This window comes from Enhydra lutris, unplaced genomic scaffold, assembly GCF_002288905.1.
Source record: "Enhydra lutris kenyoni isolate GAN:26980312 unplaced genomic scaffold, ASM228890v2 scaffoldscaffold1, whole genome shotgun sequence".
Classification (NCBI taxonomy): Eukaryota; Metazoa; Chordata; class Mammalia; order Carnivora; family Mustelidae; genus Enhydra; species Enhydra lutris.
The window spans coordinates 46,807,532-46,824,009 of NW_019154085.1; the positions used below are offsets into that span (position 1 = coordinate 46,807,532).

At 58.1% G+C, this 16,478-nt stretch overlaps 1 protein-coding gene across 1 annotated transcript; it reads right to left on the reverse strand.

Moving 5' to 3' along the window:
- Window positions 1-202: 202 nt before the first annotated feature.
- Window positions 203-6,381, reverse strand: LOC111145883 (aquaporin-12-like). The gene is made up of 3 exons (XM_022501178.1): window positions 5,769-6,381; window positions 3,505-3,621; window positions 203-405 (listed from the first exon to the last, which is right to left on the reverse strand). Exons 1-3 carry the CDS (start codon window positions 6,373-6,375, stop codon window positions 203-205), a joined length of 927 nt encoding a protein of 308 aa, XP_022356886.1. The 5' UTR covers window positions 6,376-6,381.
- Between the last annotated feature and the right edge of the window lie 10,097 nt (window positions 6,382-16,478).

The window sequence follows — 16,478 nt, forward strand, 5'->3', positions numbered from 1 at the left end:
GTGACTCAGCCCAGGCTCCCTTGTGGACTGGTCTCACCCCTGCTTGCCCTTCCAGAAGCCTCTGTCAGACTAGGGAGACAGGCAGGTTTCATGAACGGTTTATTGACAAACAGTTTCCAGGGAGGAGGGGGGTGTGGGTCTGGGCCCCCTCAGCTCAGAGGGGCCCCAGGCTCCCACCAGGGATGCTGTCAACTATGCTGGTTCAGCCGGAGCCTGGTAGCTGCCGCCCCGCCTCACGCCTGGTCTCCCGGCTTCTGCACCCCCCTGCAGGCTTCGGGGTGTCTCTCGGCCCCAGGGCCAACTTCCCTCTAGGAGTCCTGTACTTGTTCTTCTGACTATACAACAGGTTCCTCTGGAAAAGGCGAGGAAGGCAGCCATGGTGCAGTAGGACCGCCAGCACCATCCCTGCAAGAAACCGAGGGTCAGACCACTGGCCCGGGAGGCTCACTGGGGTCTCCCAGCCAGACTGTCCGTGTGACAGGGGATCCTACAGATGGTACCTCGGCCAGCCTGCATGTCTCTATCTGGGAGCCCTGGTCTGCTCTGGCTCTTCCCCAGCAGAGGGGACAGCCCATCAGGAGCCTGTGTCCTTCCAGACCACCCTCTGGGGACCCGGGCCCAGCATTCCCTGCACCAATGTCCTGAGCCACATGCACGGCCTGCTTGACCTCCTTCCTCCCAGGACTGCCTCCTGAGAGTGATCTGTCATCCGTGGGGATGGCTGTTTTGGGGGTGTGGGCAAGATGGAGGTGAGGACCAGGAGGGGAAAAGCAGGGGGGCTGAGGACAGGAGCAGGACCTGGCCCCTGGTTCCCAGGTTCTTCCCAGAACTTGCAGACAGAGAATCCTGGATTCCCGAATGGCCGGCCCGGTCATGGGCAAGGTGTTGGCCATGGCAGGAGAGGGGAGCACATTTGAAGTTTTATGTTCGTGTCCGTTAAGGACACAAATTATGGTGTGTGGGCCCTGAGAAGGTCAGGGGTGGCCTGGCCAGGACAGGGCTCCATGGATGCCCAGCCACCGTGGCTCCCAAGAATGGTCCCGGGCCCGCACACGTCCATGCTTCACTCGCCGCGCCTCTCTTACCTTCAGTGGGATGCTGGGACCACCCCTGCTACGGAGGAGAGACAGCCCAGGGAGGTGAGTGACGAGCTCAGGGTCCCCTGGGCACACGTGTCCATGGAGAGTCACAGCCCAGGAAGCCACCCCCACTTCCCGTGCCTCATCACCGGTGGCCCAGCTGCTCCAAACGGACAGGGATTCAGTAAAGGGCACTAGCCCACCAGCGGGGAAAGACCATTGCCACAGGGGAGGTCGAAAAGCAAGGGGACAACAACACGTGAGTGGGACCCAGGAAGCAGAATCCCCAGCCGACAATGCAGAAGGCTAGAAGGCAACCCGCTTCATTCCACAGAACCCCCAAGTTCCAGCAGGGCACAGCCCAGGTACCCTGGATGTGGACGCACCCCATGCTGACCTGCAGGGCATGCTGTATGGTGTGTGACAAGCTCAGTGGCCCGGAGCCCTGTTCCTATGGCAGTTCCCATCCCAACCCTGGAGGGAGGCAGAGAGAGGCTGTGGCCTTGGGGCAGCAGGAGCACCCCAGCGTGGGAGTTCCCTCCCCGGACAGGACAAAGCGGGCATGTGCCCGGAGGGTGCTGCCCTCCCAGCCTCCTCCCCGCTCCCCCCACGAGGCCTCCAGAGGAAACCCTCGTGGCTTTGGACTTCACAGCGGCAGTTATGGAGTCTGAGGCTCTATTGGGTTGAATGGCGTCCCCCCCGAATTCATGTCCTTCCCCAAGCCTCCAAATCTGACCTTATTTAAAACAGCATCTTGGGGCGCCTGGATGGCTCAGTGGGTTAAAGCCTCTGGCTTCGGCTCGGGTAATTACCCCAGGGTTCTGGGATGGAGCCCCACGTCAGGCTCTCTACTCGGCAGGGAGCCTGCTTCCCCCTCTCTCTCTGCCTACTTGTGATCTCTCTCTCTCTGTGTCAAATAAATAAATAAAATCTTAAAAAAAAAAAAAGAAGAAGAAGAAGCATCTTTGTATCCTTAAGCGGTTGAACTGATGAGGTCACACTGGAGAAGCGTGGACCGAACCCCAGTGTGGTTGGTGTCCTACCACGAGGAGCCGCAGAGACAGACTCACAGCAGATGCCACGTGAGGACAGGCAGAGAGGGGAGAGGTGCAGCCACAGGACAGGGGACTGATGGCCACTGCCAGAGACCGGGAGGTCAGGGAGGGGCCCCATTAGCCCTTAGAGTGAGCCGGACCCCACACCCGCGTGTCTGAGTGCTCACCTGGACTGCGTGCTGAGCGCTTTGGGGCTACGGGCGCCAGGAGACAAATGCAGAGGCCACAGGCCCCCACATGCAGGAGAGGGACCCTCACCCTGACTTTAATCCATGGCCCGATATGCCATCAAGCTGGGTCAGAGAGACACATATTTCCGACACTGAGGTCTCCAAGATTGTGGCCAGGACCGCTTCTCAGGGCCCCCAGAGCCGTGCTCCACCACAGAGGAGTCACCCGGGACCAGAAACGGAAAATGTCCCCCAAGAGGGAGCTGTCCAGGAATTCCTGAGTCGTCTATGCCCCTAGGGCCACACAGACCCTGCTGTCGAATTCGTGACTGAGCACGAGAGATGGGGACGTCCCTGACCGGGGGAACAAGCCTTGGGACCCCAGGAGGCCCCAGGCCCACAGAGCTGTGGGGGGCGGGCTGTGTGGGACTCTCAGACCCCCCGCATTCTCATCCAGTGTGCGCAGAGACCTTTGTGGCTCCCCCACAAGGAGGGTGGAGAGCGCATTCCTCCTACCCACGATGTAGAGACACTGGGGCGAGTCAGGCCACTCTCAGGGACCTCTGGGGTTATGTGTGGCCCAGGGGGAGACTGCTATGTCTCAGACCTTGCTCAAGTGGACCGTGAAGTTACCAATCGTAACCCCAGCCTTCTCATCACTCCAGGGATCGCCGGCTGCCTGGGAGCCCCTGGGGAGGCCAGGGCTGTGCTCCCTGAGAGGGAAGTGGAGGAACCTTCCAGAGCTCCATGGACCCCACAGACCCATCCACTAAGTATGGAGAGTGAGCGGGAAGCCCAGGGGCTAAGACCAGGTGCTGGCAGACCCCAGGGCCAGGGTGGCCTGGACGGGCTCTGGTAGTTCCTGCCACGGGCACCCCAGCTCAGGATCTGTGAGACGCCCCTGGGCGCATCCATGAGGCTGCCCTCCCTGCCCCGCCCCCAACCTTCCTGGTTCCAGACCCTCATGACCGCATCTAAACCAAGACGGGCCACTCAGCCCCACCCCTGATGTCCCTAACAGGAACTGAGAAGGATCCCCACGTCTCCCTCACCTACATCAGGGACCCCAGAGCCGGCCATCCCTGAATCGACTCCCCACCCGTGAGCCGGACCACAGGCATGTCCACTAGGAATGCTTCGAGTGTCCTCCCAAGCCACCATCCATGGATGGCCTTGCCAACTGTCCGCAGTGACCCTTACCTGTCAGAGGACCCAGCCAGTACACCTGGGCATACTCCAGCAGGGTGGACCCCGAGCACTGGAAGGTGACAGAGGCAGCCAGGGCGGGGTTGAAGAAGGCGGACGTGAAAGGCCCTGCTGTGGAAGGAAACACAGATATTCCTTGTGGAGCCCTGTCGGCAGCCGCCTCTCCTTGGGATAGAGCCCTGTGCCGGGGGCCTGGAGCTCAGCCCATCCTGACCCTTGTGCTGATGGGGACACAGGTGGGAGGGCTGTCAGCCAAGGCCAGCTCCACAGGATCAGGGAGCAGCCAGGACAAGAGTCTTTCCACGAACATCTACCACCCATCCCAACCACTTGCCCCTGATGAACTCTCCTCTCCCACCACTTTCCCCGCCACCCGCCTGTGGGAGGTTGTCCTTGAGAGAAAGGGGGACAGAGACAGAGATGGAGAGAGAGAGACAGAGATGGTAAGATGGGGAGACAGACAAGGGCAGAGACGGAGCAACAGCAGTGAAGGGCTGAGCCCAGAGAGGAAGCAAGAGAAGGGAGGAGGGATGGGGAGGACGAGGAGACATGGAGAGAGCACGAGCATCCCTTCGCCCTGGACCGGGTAGACCACTGCCAAGGAGCAGCGGCCTCAAGTGGGCCATGTAGGGCCTAAAGCTGGTGGTAGAGACCAGGCTCTGGGAGCGGTGTCCTGGATGGCTGCAGGGCTGAATCAGGAGCTTCCCGTGTCTCCCCAGGGCTGGATCCCAGGCAGTCTGGACACAGAGCCTTGCTGGCAAGTCTCTGCTCACCTGTGCCTCAGTTTCCTCACCTGTACGTGGGCTCTAGTGGTACCTTCCTGGGCACACAGTGTCTGTCCTGTGCCAGAATGTGGACAGTGTCTCAGGAAGTCAGCCCTCAGTGCTGGTTTCTTCCCTACTGGGCCTAGCCTGCCCCAAATGCACACGTGGGCTTCCAGTTGTAGCCCTAGGCCTGAGCAAGCGTGAGGCACCCACTGAGTGACCTGCGGCACATCCCACAGCACACCCTTCCCAGGGAGCCCACTCCCAGCCTCCTGTCCCTCCCAGCACACCAGTCCTCTGGGGTGGAGGAGGCATCCATGCCTGGAGAGCCCTCCTAGTAGAGCAGATCCCACAGACAGAACTATGGTGGAGTCCCCTGGGGATTTAACAACAGCCCCAACCTGGCACCTTAAGTTCTGGCCCAGCTCCATCCCCATGTCCAGGGATAGCTGCGACGTGAGGTCAGCAGCCTGGACATCCTGCAGCTGAGCTCAGCTCTCCACTTCTCCAGCGAGGTGGGAAGGACAGGTGGTGTCCATGGTAGCTGAACAACCCCAGGAGAGCTTGTTCCAGAGGCCGAGGACCCAGGCATAGGCATGGAGAATGGGAGGATCGGAGGATTGGAAGATGGAGGATGGGGGGATGGGAAGAGGATGGGAGGAGGATGGGAAGATGGGAGGAAGATGGGAGGATAGGGAATGATGGGAGGAGGATGGGAGGATGAATGGGAGGATGGAAGGATGGGAAGAGGATGGGAGGAGGATGGGAAGATGGGAGGAAGATGGGAGGATAGGGAATGATGGGAGGAGGATGGGAGGATGAATGGGAGGATGGAAGGATGGGAGGAGGATGGGAGGATGGGAGGAAGATGGGAGGATGGGGAATGATGGGAGGAGGTTGGAAGGATGGAAGGATGGGGGAGGATGGGAGGATGGGGGGAGGATGGGAGAGAATGGGAGGAGGATAGGAGGATGGGAGGATGGGAGGATGGGAGGAGGATAGGAAGAGGATGGGGTATGATGGGAGGATGGATGGGGATGGGAGGATGGGGGGATGATGGGAGGATGCTGCCCTCTCTGGAGACATTTGGAGCCACTTGGGAAGGGATGGAGAGGGGAGGAAGAAACAGCTGGGACTCTTGGAAAGGGCAGCAGAGGATTCCAGAGCTTCCAGACCAGAAGGTGGGCTGGGCCTTAAAGAAATGACACAGGCAACCCACCTGCCCCGGCTGCAGACCTCCTGACATGGACAGGAACATTTCGGAGCATGGAGCAGCGCAGCTGGGAAGGAAGGCGCTGACCAGGGCTGAGGGTCCCACCCCAGTGCACTATGTCCAGTCCTACTGACCCCCATTCTGCCACCACCAAGTTCCCAGAAGAGGGCTGTCCACCGTCCCTGGGGGCCAGCGGTCCCCCTCAGCTGCCGCCTCTGTCCTAGGTGTCCAGACGGATGCAAAAGCTCTGACATGTCCCAGGGAGTGCAGCCAGGTCTCACCTGTGTAGGCCATGAAGGTGATCAGCAGGGCCGTGAGGGGCACCCTGTAGACAGGCAGAGTGTTCCGGAAGCGGAGGAGGCTCAGGTGGAAGAAGAAGGCACAGGCACCTTCCACCAGCGTGCCATGGGGCACGGATGTGCGCAGTGCTGAGCTGCAGTGTGCATCCATGAGGCTCTGGAGGACATGCAGGTCGCTGAGCTCCCAGGCCCAGTAGCGCCGGGTCAGCACACGGGCCACCTGCATGCCCAGCCCCTGGGCCGCCAGCGCCAGCAGCGTGCAGGGCACAGAGGCCTCGGCCAGGAGCAGTTCCTGCAGGGACACGGTGGGGTTGGCTGCTGCCCCATCGCAGGTTGCCCCGTGTGCCAGCAGGAGCAGGAAGAGCAGCGTCAGCAGCAGGTCGGGGCCGAAGCCCCCAGCCCAGGGGCCCAGCTCCACCAACACCCGCATCTCCAGGCAGCAGGCCCCCAGCTGGGCGGCGCCCACCACCTCCCGGGCGAAGCTGGCGTAGGTGCCCTCCGGGAGCAGGGCCTTGGACAGCCTCCTGGCTGCCTGGCAGAGTGCGAAGGTGGCGAAGAAGAAGGAAAGGGACACGTTCAGACCGGCCATTGGCCTGGGGGCTCCCTGAGGAGCAGGGCCCAGCAGGACGCCTGAGCTGACGTGTCAGGTCCCGGCCCAGGCCCAGCCCCAAGGACAGGGCAGCTGTGGGAGACGCCACCTGGGCAGACAGCCCTGCGAATGCCACACCTGTGCCCCTACCTCCCGCCACACCTGCTGCTGGCCTGGGAGCCGAACCGGGAACTTCCACAGCAGATGCCCCATGGCCAGGCGTCCTCCCTAGGGCAAGAGACACACCAGGCCCCTGCCTGCCCAGCTGCAGGGACTGGACACGGGCCAGAACTTCAAAGCCACCACTGGAGCTCCGTGACTCAGCCCCTGGGGCTCTTGGCTCCTGGGATGCAGCTGGGCAGCTCCCCGCACCTGCTCTCTGTCCCCCACAACCCCCCCCCCCAGGCAGGTGAGGATCTCCAGCTCTGCCATGCTGTGGGCAGCTGTCTGCTGGGCCGGGCCTTCCCATGCGAGGGAGGGAGGGAGCCCTGGGTGCTCCGGCCTGGCTGCTGGGGACGCCTCGGGGAGCTGAACCTGCAGAGGCGGCCCCACCAAACCACACACGTTAGTTTTTCTGACTGGCAATAGAGACAAATAAAAATGCATCTCTAAGTGAGCAGCTCAGGTGTCTCCTGACAGATGCACAAATGCATTGGCCTTAGAAAAAAAGATTCGTTCCCTGTTCCCTCCGTGAGCAGTGATTCCCTGTGCATAGACCTCCTGGGGACACCCTGTGGGGCATGGCTCTTGAGGGCAGAGACACCGTCAGAGACTGTCCCCAACACTGACCGGGCTTCAGGGACACAAGCCTAGGGGGTCGTGGTCTCAGGGCCTGGAGGTCTGTGGCACACCACAGTGACCGCAGTCTGCTCAGGGAAGAGCAGACATCAAGCAGCTACACTGGGTCGTCAAGGGCAGCCAAGCCCTGGTGGAGGGGTCATATGGGCCCAGGGAAATGGCTGAGGACAGCACAAAGGCCACTCTGGGAAGGGGTGTGGAGGGGATCTTGCAAGGGGAAGGGGCTGCCAGGCTGGGGAGGGCCTTGTGCCCTGAGCCCCGTCCCCCAGGACCGGGAGGAGAGAGGGAAAGAGGCTGGGAGAGGTGTGGCACTGCCAGGGGAGGAAGGAGAAGGGAAGGGAGCAGGGTGGGGGGGAGGGGAGAGAACCGCTGGGTGCAGCACCGCCAAGGGCCACAGGAGGCCAGCCTGAGGCGGTGGGCGCAGTGAGGTGCCGAGATAGCTGTGGGGGACAGGTGCCTCATCCCTCTCCCCTGTGTCCCAATGCCTGAGGCCTGCAGTTGGCTGGGTAGAGCCATGGACGTGGGCTCTGAACACAGCGGCTGGGCTCTGCACGGCAAAGACCCCACTGTCTAGACACCACCAGGGGTATAGGAGACACCTCTGCCCCTCCTACCTTCACCTGTGCCACCGGGAGGACCCCCATGGCCGGCAGCAGACCCTGACTTCTGCCCTGCACCCCTTCCCCATCTTATTGTCCACCCTGCCCCTCAGGAGATGGTGAGAGCACCCATCAAAGTCCTCTGCCTTTCCTTCCAAGGAGTCAGCTGAACACAGCTGCTGGAGAAGGTGCAGAGTAGGACGTCACCAAGAGGAGGGGTTCCTGAGAGCGCCTGACCTCTGAGGGGGCCGGACAGCTGGGGGACTGTGGCAAAAGTCCCGCCCGTGCCGCAGTGGTCCTATCATCTACAGCCTTGCAGGATGGCCCAGCAGGTCCCTGTGATACGAGCAGTGCTCCTGCTCTGGACCCCAGGCCACTGGGAGCAGGCTGGGCACGTTTACAAGGAAGCCTAAGGGGAGCTCCATCTTTTCCAGGAGAACCATCTTTCACCTCCCCTGTCCCTCTGCCTCCCTGATTGTCCCTTGGCTTGTACTGTTCCAGCCCCCAGGGTTCCCTCCGCTTTGTGCAGGTGGGAGACTGAGGTGCAGGAGAGAGGGTCCGAAGCATGATCTCAAGGTCCAGAATGTTCCCAGAGGTGGGGAAGGTGTCTGGGCCCTGGGGGACAAGGCCGAGTTTAACCCCAAGAGGAAATCCACCTGCTGCTCCTCCTGGAAGGCAGACAACCATCCAGACTTCAGCCCAGCGGCGGGGGGGCGGGGTATGGGGTGGGGGATGTGGGGGGCAGGAGATCCATCCCATCCTCCTCCACAACCTTGGCCCTCTCAGAGGTAGGGGCAAGCCATGGAGACCTGGAGTCTGGAAGCAGAGAAGCGGGGGCTCCTTCAGAGAGCACACAGTCACCCCCTTCCACTCCCCCGCAGGTGGGGCCCAGCCCAGTGAGAACACAGGGATGTGGTTTCAGACACAACAACTGTGTCTCCGCGAACACGCGAGCCTCCCAGCTAGAGTGCGGCAGTGCCTCATGCTGGGTGATCAAGGGAACTGATTTCATAATTCCACGTACTTGTAACTTTCAACGAAAACTTAGATAAAGCGGGCCCTAGGAGCGCCCTTCCGCGCTGTGCAACAGAGGGACAGAGCCAGAAAACTGAGGCCATTGCGGAGAAGGACAGTCCACACCCAGGCCTCCTGCTGAGCCCACCGCTGGCCGGGGCACCCACTGCTTGGATGTCTGTTGTCACCGCGTTCTCACAGGCCGTCGCATGCCTTGGTCACGCTGCTGAGTCTGGCGGCCCCGTGTGGGCCTGTGGGCTGTGCTCATTCCTTCTAACTGCTGGATGGAGGTCCGTTTTGTGGACAAACCGTAGCTCGTCCATCCACTTTCCTGGTGACTAACTTCAGGTGTTCTTGGTTTCTGCCTACCATGTAGCAAGCTGTCGCGAGCACTCACGCACGAGTCTTCACAGACACACGGCCAGAGTGCTCGGGCCAAGGGCAGGGGATGGCTTAGCTCCCCAAGGTGGCGGTGGCCCAGGAGCCCAGGGTGGGGGTGTGGGTAACGCATAGTATCTTCAGCAGTTGGGCCGTGAAGCCTGAAGCACGGCTTCTGCCCACTGCTCATTTCTCCCTGTGGCCCCCGGTTGCATCTCCCCAACGGCGACTGAATATGGCCACATTCTGCTCCTCTGTATTTTATTGCAACTTCTTCTGATTGAGTTCTAATGATTTTTCACATATTCCATATATACTATGGATAAAGCCCCTTGTCCTGTAATTGTTTCACACGTATTTTCATCCAATTCCATTTTCTTTTTTTTTTTTTAAAGATTTTATTTATTTGAGAGAGAGAGAGCAAGAGTGAGGGGGGAGGGGCTAAGGGGGAGGGGGAGGGGCTCAGGGGGAGGTGTGAGGCAGGCTCCCTGCTAAGCAGGGAGCCCGATGTGGGGTTTGATCCCAGGACCCCGGGATCATGACCTGAGCCGAAGGCAGAGGCTTCACCGACTGAGCCCCACCAGGCGCCTTTCAATTCCGTTTTCTTAATGATGTCTTTTGAGAAGTACTTCTAGAAGTTTTACAGTCCATGTTTCACAGTTAGGTCTAAAGTCTATTTTGACTTAAATTCTTAACTTCTGTGAAAGTATAAGATGGTTTTGTTTGTTTTTTGCACTTAGGCGCCCCATGGCTCCGGCGCGTTGTTACAAAGATGGTCCTCCTCCCATGGAGCTGCCATTGCTCCTTTGTCAACACGAGCTGACTCTGTTTGCACGGGTCTATTCCACTCTATCAATCGGTCTGTTCTTTTGCCAAAACCCTGCTGTTCTGATTTTTGAGAGCTTATCATAAGGCTTGCAGTCAGGTAACAGGAGTCCTGCTACGTTGTTCTTAGGTACGGGACAGGCTATTCCGAGTCTTTTTTTTTTTTTTTTTTTTTTGCCTTTTCCTATCAATTTTAGGATCAGTTGGTCAATATCTGAATAGTTCTCTGGGATTTTGATTGGGAATGCATTGAGTCTATGGCTCCAATTGGGAAAAGTTCACATCTTAGCCATCCTGAGACTTCCAGTCCAGAAACACAGAATGCTCCCCATTTGTTTAGGTCTTCTTTGATGCCTTGTGTCAGAATTTTGTAGTGTCCTACGTACAGATTCTGTGTGCTTTCTGTTTGAGCTTTACCGCCTACGTGCTCAAATGTACATGCTCTCTCTCTCTCTCTTTGTCGGTACCACTGTAACGCTGTGTGTGTGTGTGTGTGTTTTTTTAAGATTTTATTTATTTATTTGACAGATAGAGAGGTCACAAGTAGGCAGAGAGGCAGGCAGAGAGAGAGAGGAGGAAGCAGGCTCCCCGCTGAGCAGAGAGCCTGATGCGGGGCTCGATCCCAGCACCCTGAGATCATGACCTGAGCCAAAGGCAGAGGATTAACCCACTGAGACCCCGAGGCGCCCCTACTGTTTTTTTTTGTTTTTTTTAAATTTTGAATTCCAATTGTTCATTGCTGGTTAATAGGAAAGCAAGTGACTTTCATGTATTGTCTCTGAGTCCTGTGACCTTGCTATGATCTCTGCTTAGTTCCAGGAGTTTTTGGGCCAATTCTTTAGGATTTTCTTCAGATGATCTTGTCATCTGCAAAAAAAAAAAAAAAGTTTTCTCTCTTCCTTCCCAATCTACGTGCCCCTTCTTCTCTTGTCTTATTGCACCTCGAATTTCTAGGATGGTGTCGAATAGGACTGGTGAGAAGACCTCCTTGCCCTGCTCAAAGAGGTGAAACCTCCAGTTTGTCCCCAGTAAGTATGACGTCAGCTGTACGATTTTGACAGATGTTCTTTACCTAGTTGAGGAAGCTCCCCTCTATTCCTAGCCTGACCCCCGTCCCCCAAGATTTTGTCATGGAGAAAGCTCTGTGCATATTCTAAAAGGACTACTCTTCTGTTCCTCCTGATAGAGACATGAGGGGATTTTTCTTCTCTCCTCAGTGAGAACTTCGTAGGATCCTTCTGATAACAGCCACGGGAGTGTGAGGGCCCCCTAAGCCCGAGCCCCAGGAGTTCCTCACCTTCAGCTCGGCCACACTCGGCCTCCAGCAATGCAGAGTCAATGCCGCCATCCCAGTGTTCCCACACACCCCGGCCCCAGCGGCTTCTGCACCCACAAGCAGCTCTCAGATGGGGCTGTCTGCACTCCTTGCTCTCGATTCTGGGTGACGTTCGGCCCGGTGACCTCACTTCTCTGATGGGTGTGAGAAAACTTGCTTCTGGTTTTATTCAGCTTTTCCCGTTAGGGTGAGGCATGGTAGCTGCTAAGATCTCTACAGTCTGAGTTGATGACCTAATGTTTTCGACATTTAGGAAAATCAGAATCTATAAGGAGACTCTTGGATGTCTCTTCCTCAGATTCCCTTTACTCTTATCCTGCAGTTTATTTGTTGAAGAACTGAGGTCATTTTCACATGAATTTTAACCACGTTCTGGATGTTTTGAGGCAAATTTATGCTCAAAGACAGATCTCCGTCTTTGCCAATAATTTATTTAACACAGGACCACTGTGGGAATTATAATTTAGAGTGATGGTAGTTTCCAAGCCAATAGCACACAGAATAATGTCTCCTGATGAACCAATAAGTAACATTCTCCAGACAAGTTGATTGATCACACGGTTGTCCCAGGCAGAGGGGAGAGGACAGAATGAAAATCCAACTGAGTTGAGAGCTACCTTCCCGCAGGTGGGTTCTCGGAAGAGGCGGCTTAGCCAGCGAGAGCGGATGTCCACGCAGGCATGAAGCCCAGGTCCCCTGTGGCGAGCACACTATAAGGGAATGCCGGTGTCAGGAAGGAAGGAAGGAAGAAGCTCCGTCTTGGGTGTTGCCACCACTGCCACCAGTTGCCTCACCGTGCAGGACTGTGCCCCGGTCTCGGGAGAGCACTTTAGATCAGCAAAGATGGCCTAGCCAGACCGAAGGCTCACGGCTGGTCCTCACAAGCTCTGATATTTGCAGTTTAAACGCCCACCCGTGGTTGCCCCTCTTCCCTATGTGCCCACCCGGATTTGCGACTGACCGTCCGCAACGTGAACACCTTCACCCCGAGATCAGAACAACCTTGCCAGGGTCGCACTCAATGGGGCCCTGGGGTCCTCACAAATGCCCCCCACACCCTGGATCTTGGTGCTCGATCGCAGCGCCCTAGGGTCCTCCTCGGCTCATCCAGAAACCCGATCGATGTCAACTGTTCTCGTTCATTTGCCCTGTACTGTGTGGTCCCATGACGAGGTAGATATTGTCCAAATACCTCGGATTTCCAATCAGCAGTTCTTGGTGGAACATTTCTCTATCGAAACACCACTGTTGTCTCTCCCGACTGAAGCAGGATGTTTGGTCCATTTCCAGTTGGCATCGCTAAGGACCAATTTGCACAGAAGTCTCTTATCCGAGTATTTATGTTCTTCTTGTCCAACTGCTCTTTGTGCCCTTGCTTTTCATTTCTTCTGATTGATCACGTACGTTTTTATCGTCCCATTGGTCTTTTCTACGACCTTATTGGTTAAAGGCGTAGTTAGCCGTGGGCATTACATTTTGTCAGCTGCTTGTTCTATATCCACAGAGAGAATGATTTTTTGTTTGTTTAATATGATGACTCACCGGATTCATTTTTGAACCAACCTTGCCTTCTCAGGACAAATTCTGCTTGGTCACGACAGTATTATCCTTTTTACGCATCATTAGCTTCCATTTAGTGAGAGATTTGAAAATACTTGTTTTCTATGTGGATGTAGCCTAATGGTCCGTAGTTTTATCTCCTTGTAATACCTTCATCTGGTCCAGGTAGGGGGTAATGCTGACCACATGGAAAGCTTGGGGCTGCCTGGCGCGCCCAAGGGTGCGTGAGTGACGCGGGTGGGTGTGGCCAGTGACCAAGGGACACAGGTGGGCGCTCTCACGATAAACATCATCTTGTCCCTCACACCCCTTGGGCTCTCGTCACCCCCCCCTACCCTGCTTCCCCACCGTGAGCAGTGGGTGCTGTCTCTGGGCAATGCTGGACATCTGGCCCCAGCGGCCATTTCCAGCCCCATCCAACAGACTTCACACACAAATAAAGCCACTGTGGAGGCCCGCAGGTCTGGTGTTGCATAAGGAGCCACATTTATTTCTTAATTGGACAGAATCTTAAGTGCACACACACAGTACAGGAGCCTAGAGCCTAACACTCGGGTTTAGGACGTCAGGGAACTAGAGTCGTTACATCGGGATGGTGGCTACAGCGTGGGGGCCCAGGGTGTGCCACAACCACATATGTACAAGCTACGGGAAGCTGAGGGGACAGCGAGCGGCAGGAAGCGCAGGCCCACAGGAAGCCACAGCCTCTGCTGATCCCGGGGATAAGAGGAGGGCGCCTTCTGGAGTCCTGCGCGGGAGGGAGCTGACAGAGGACCAGCAGCTTGACCCCGCTCACACCTGGACCGGCAGCATTCAGGAACTCTCCCCGAGTGTTCGCCACACCTGCCCCTCAGGGAGGACCCCTCACTGCAGCCCCCCGGGGCCCAGGAGCATGTGTGCGTGTGTGTGCGATGGGTGAATGGGACACGGGCACTGAAGGAGTGATGACTTGGAACGAACTCAGGAGCTTCTCAGCTACCCCCCGGGGACTGGCCTGGACACAGTGGAGCCCAGCGCCCCCCCTTCCTGGGCTCACCCTCCCCTGGAGGAGGCAGAGAGCTTCTCTCGCGGAGGATGGCTGTCCCTCAAACCAAAATGAGTGGCATCAAGCGGTAAAACAAAAAACCTCCCAGAGACGTGGCTTTCTGGATTTTCCGTCTCTCCCCACTTAGTGGGGAATTGTCAGGTCTGACCTTCCTCTCTGCACCCCACAATGGGCAGACCCTCAGGGGCCCCCAGATCAGTCCCCCGGGGTCACAGAGGTGAAGCCCACATCCCAGTTTGCTAAATACTTGGCTCCCTAACGTGACATGTGGGTAGCTTCTGGCAAGGGCAACGTGAAGAGACCAGCTTTTCTGCCTCAGATTTCTCTCCCCAGCACTCCAAGGGTCTGGCTGTGACAACAGGGCCAGGGCTCCCAGCAACTACCAAGGGGCATCAGGCCAAAATTAAACAGTCCTTGAAGAACCTCCATGGCTGTGGAGGCTCCCGAATTTAGGGTGGTTCCCAGAAACCCTCGCGCAGGCCCCCTTCCTTCAGCCCGCCCCACGAGGCAGGTGCTCTGCAGGTTGGCTGGCCTCAGACACCTGCGTCCTGGGTGCGAGCGCCTCAGACCCTCCAAGGCCACGGCTGCAGGCTGGCTGACCTGAGTGGGCTGTGGCCAGGACCCAGCACCTCCGGGCTCCCTTTGGGCACGCGGGGCTCCTGGGAACCAGCTCACCTTAGCACAGCCCCTGCCTTCTGTGGTCCTCCTCCCTGCCCTCCAGGCCCTCGTAAAAGCCAGAAAAAGTGCTGCTCTGGACCATGCCGCACCCCTGCTCTCTGCATCTCAGCCTGGGAACATCTGGTTTCTGGATGACGTGTGATTTCAGTCTGGGATGGGAGCACTCATCCGGGGCCTCCAAGGAAGGCTACGGAGCCCTGTGCCTTGCAGATGTGGCCTCCCAGGACGCGCGTCTTAGTGAAGTAGCTACTACTCCAGGGGTGCCTCCCAAGCACTGGTGGTGAGGGGGGGAGCAGAGAGCAAAAGGGGCCACTGAGGCACTGCCTGGGGCTGGGGGTGGAGAAGGCACGCTGGCCTCTCTGCTTCGGGCAGGGCTGGGGCGGCTGGGGCAGCTGGGGCGGCTGGCGGGCCACACCCCACTGCCAGTGGCCGCTCAGGTCGGGTGCCCACTAGCCTAGTCCCACATCCGAGGCAGCGCTGAAGGGGCCTGAATAACTTTCCCCAAGGAGCGCCCCCGACTGGAACCTTCTCACCCGGTGTGGGAGCCGACCCCACACATCCCTGAAGGAATGCAGCTATACACCCTCCCAGCCTCGGTGCACAGAATGGGGGCTGGGTCTACATGTCACGTGGGAGTCTATCGGGGATGGCCCGGGCTGGATGGGGCGGGCTTTGGAACCCCTGACCAGGTGTGACACGGTAATCCAAACTGGGTGAAGAGGTGAGGGGTCTGTGAGCCACGCCCTGCAGGGCCTGTAAAGACAGCAGAGAACAGTGTGGACAGACCGGCCGGCCGCGAACTTGGGCCCGGAACCCCTTGAACTCTGAATAAAACCTGCTCTCAGGGGGCCATGGCAAGGACAGGGGTTTTGTGGTTTGGTTGCTGTTTTTCCTTGAGTTGGAAGGAGGCCAACTGGGTGTGGGAACAGGTCATTGAAGACCCCCGGGCCCTGCGGTCTCTTTGACGTGTTTCTGGTCTGGGTGTGATGCCTGACCAGACTCTCAGCCTGGGGCTGACCCTTGCCCTGTGGCTGGGCCTCGGGTGTGGCGTCTGCACAGAGAAGGAAGTAGATTTTGGAACAAGAGCTCCCAACAGTGCAAGGACAGCCCCTGGGTGCAGGACAGGAGCACCTCCCTGAGGACAGTGGCCGGCCGGCTGCCCTCACCTGACCCCGGGACTCTCAGAAACTCTTCTCTTGGGGTAAAGGGGGAGGTCACACACTTCCTTCCCAGGAACGACCTGGAGCTCACCCCATTTCTCACCGCAGCTGCAGAAGAGGCACCCGAACCCCTCACTGCCCGGACCACCTTGAACCCCAGCCACCAGCACCCTGGCGGCCAGGACACACGACGCCAGCTGCAGTCCCGGCCGGGAGAGCCCCACAGCCCAAGGGCCCGTCTGCCTGGTCTCCCTCTGCTCCACATGCTCCCAGGGAGAAGCTGCATCTCCGAGGCCGTTGTCCCAGTGATAGGATGCCACCTCCTGCTGGAAGACTGCATGCCCCCCTCCGCGCAGCTCAGGGGGCAGGCACCAGGTCCCCTGAAACTCACACTCCCCCCACCCGGGATGAAGGCCTGCCCCCCCCATGCGACTGGGGAGAAGCCCCCGCTCGGGCCTGGCCAGGCGTGCCCCATGGTGCCAACCAGGAGGCGCCTGGCCTGTGTGGACACCCGTTCACCATGGACTTCCCTATGAGCCCTGGGGGATGTGAGTGGGAGCAAGCGGGGGACAGGGTCCATCTGAATCCTACAGGTCTATGTGAAGGCATTAGAAATAAATACTTATAAATAGAACACAGTCTTATAGTTAATTTCTGAGTGGACTGTTTCAATGTCACTAACTAATGTATATTAATTATAAGTCTGTCTA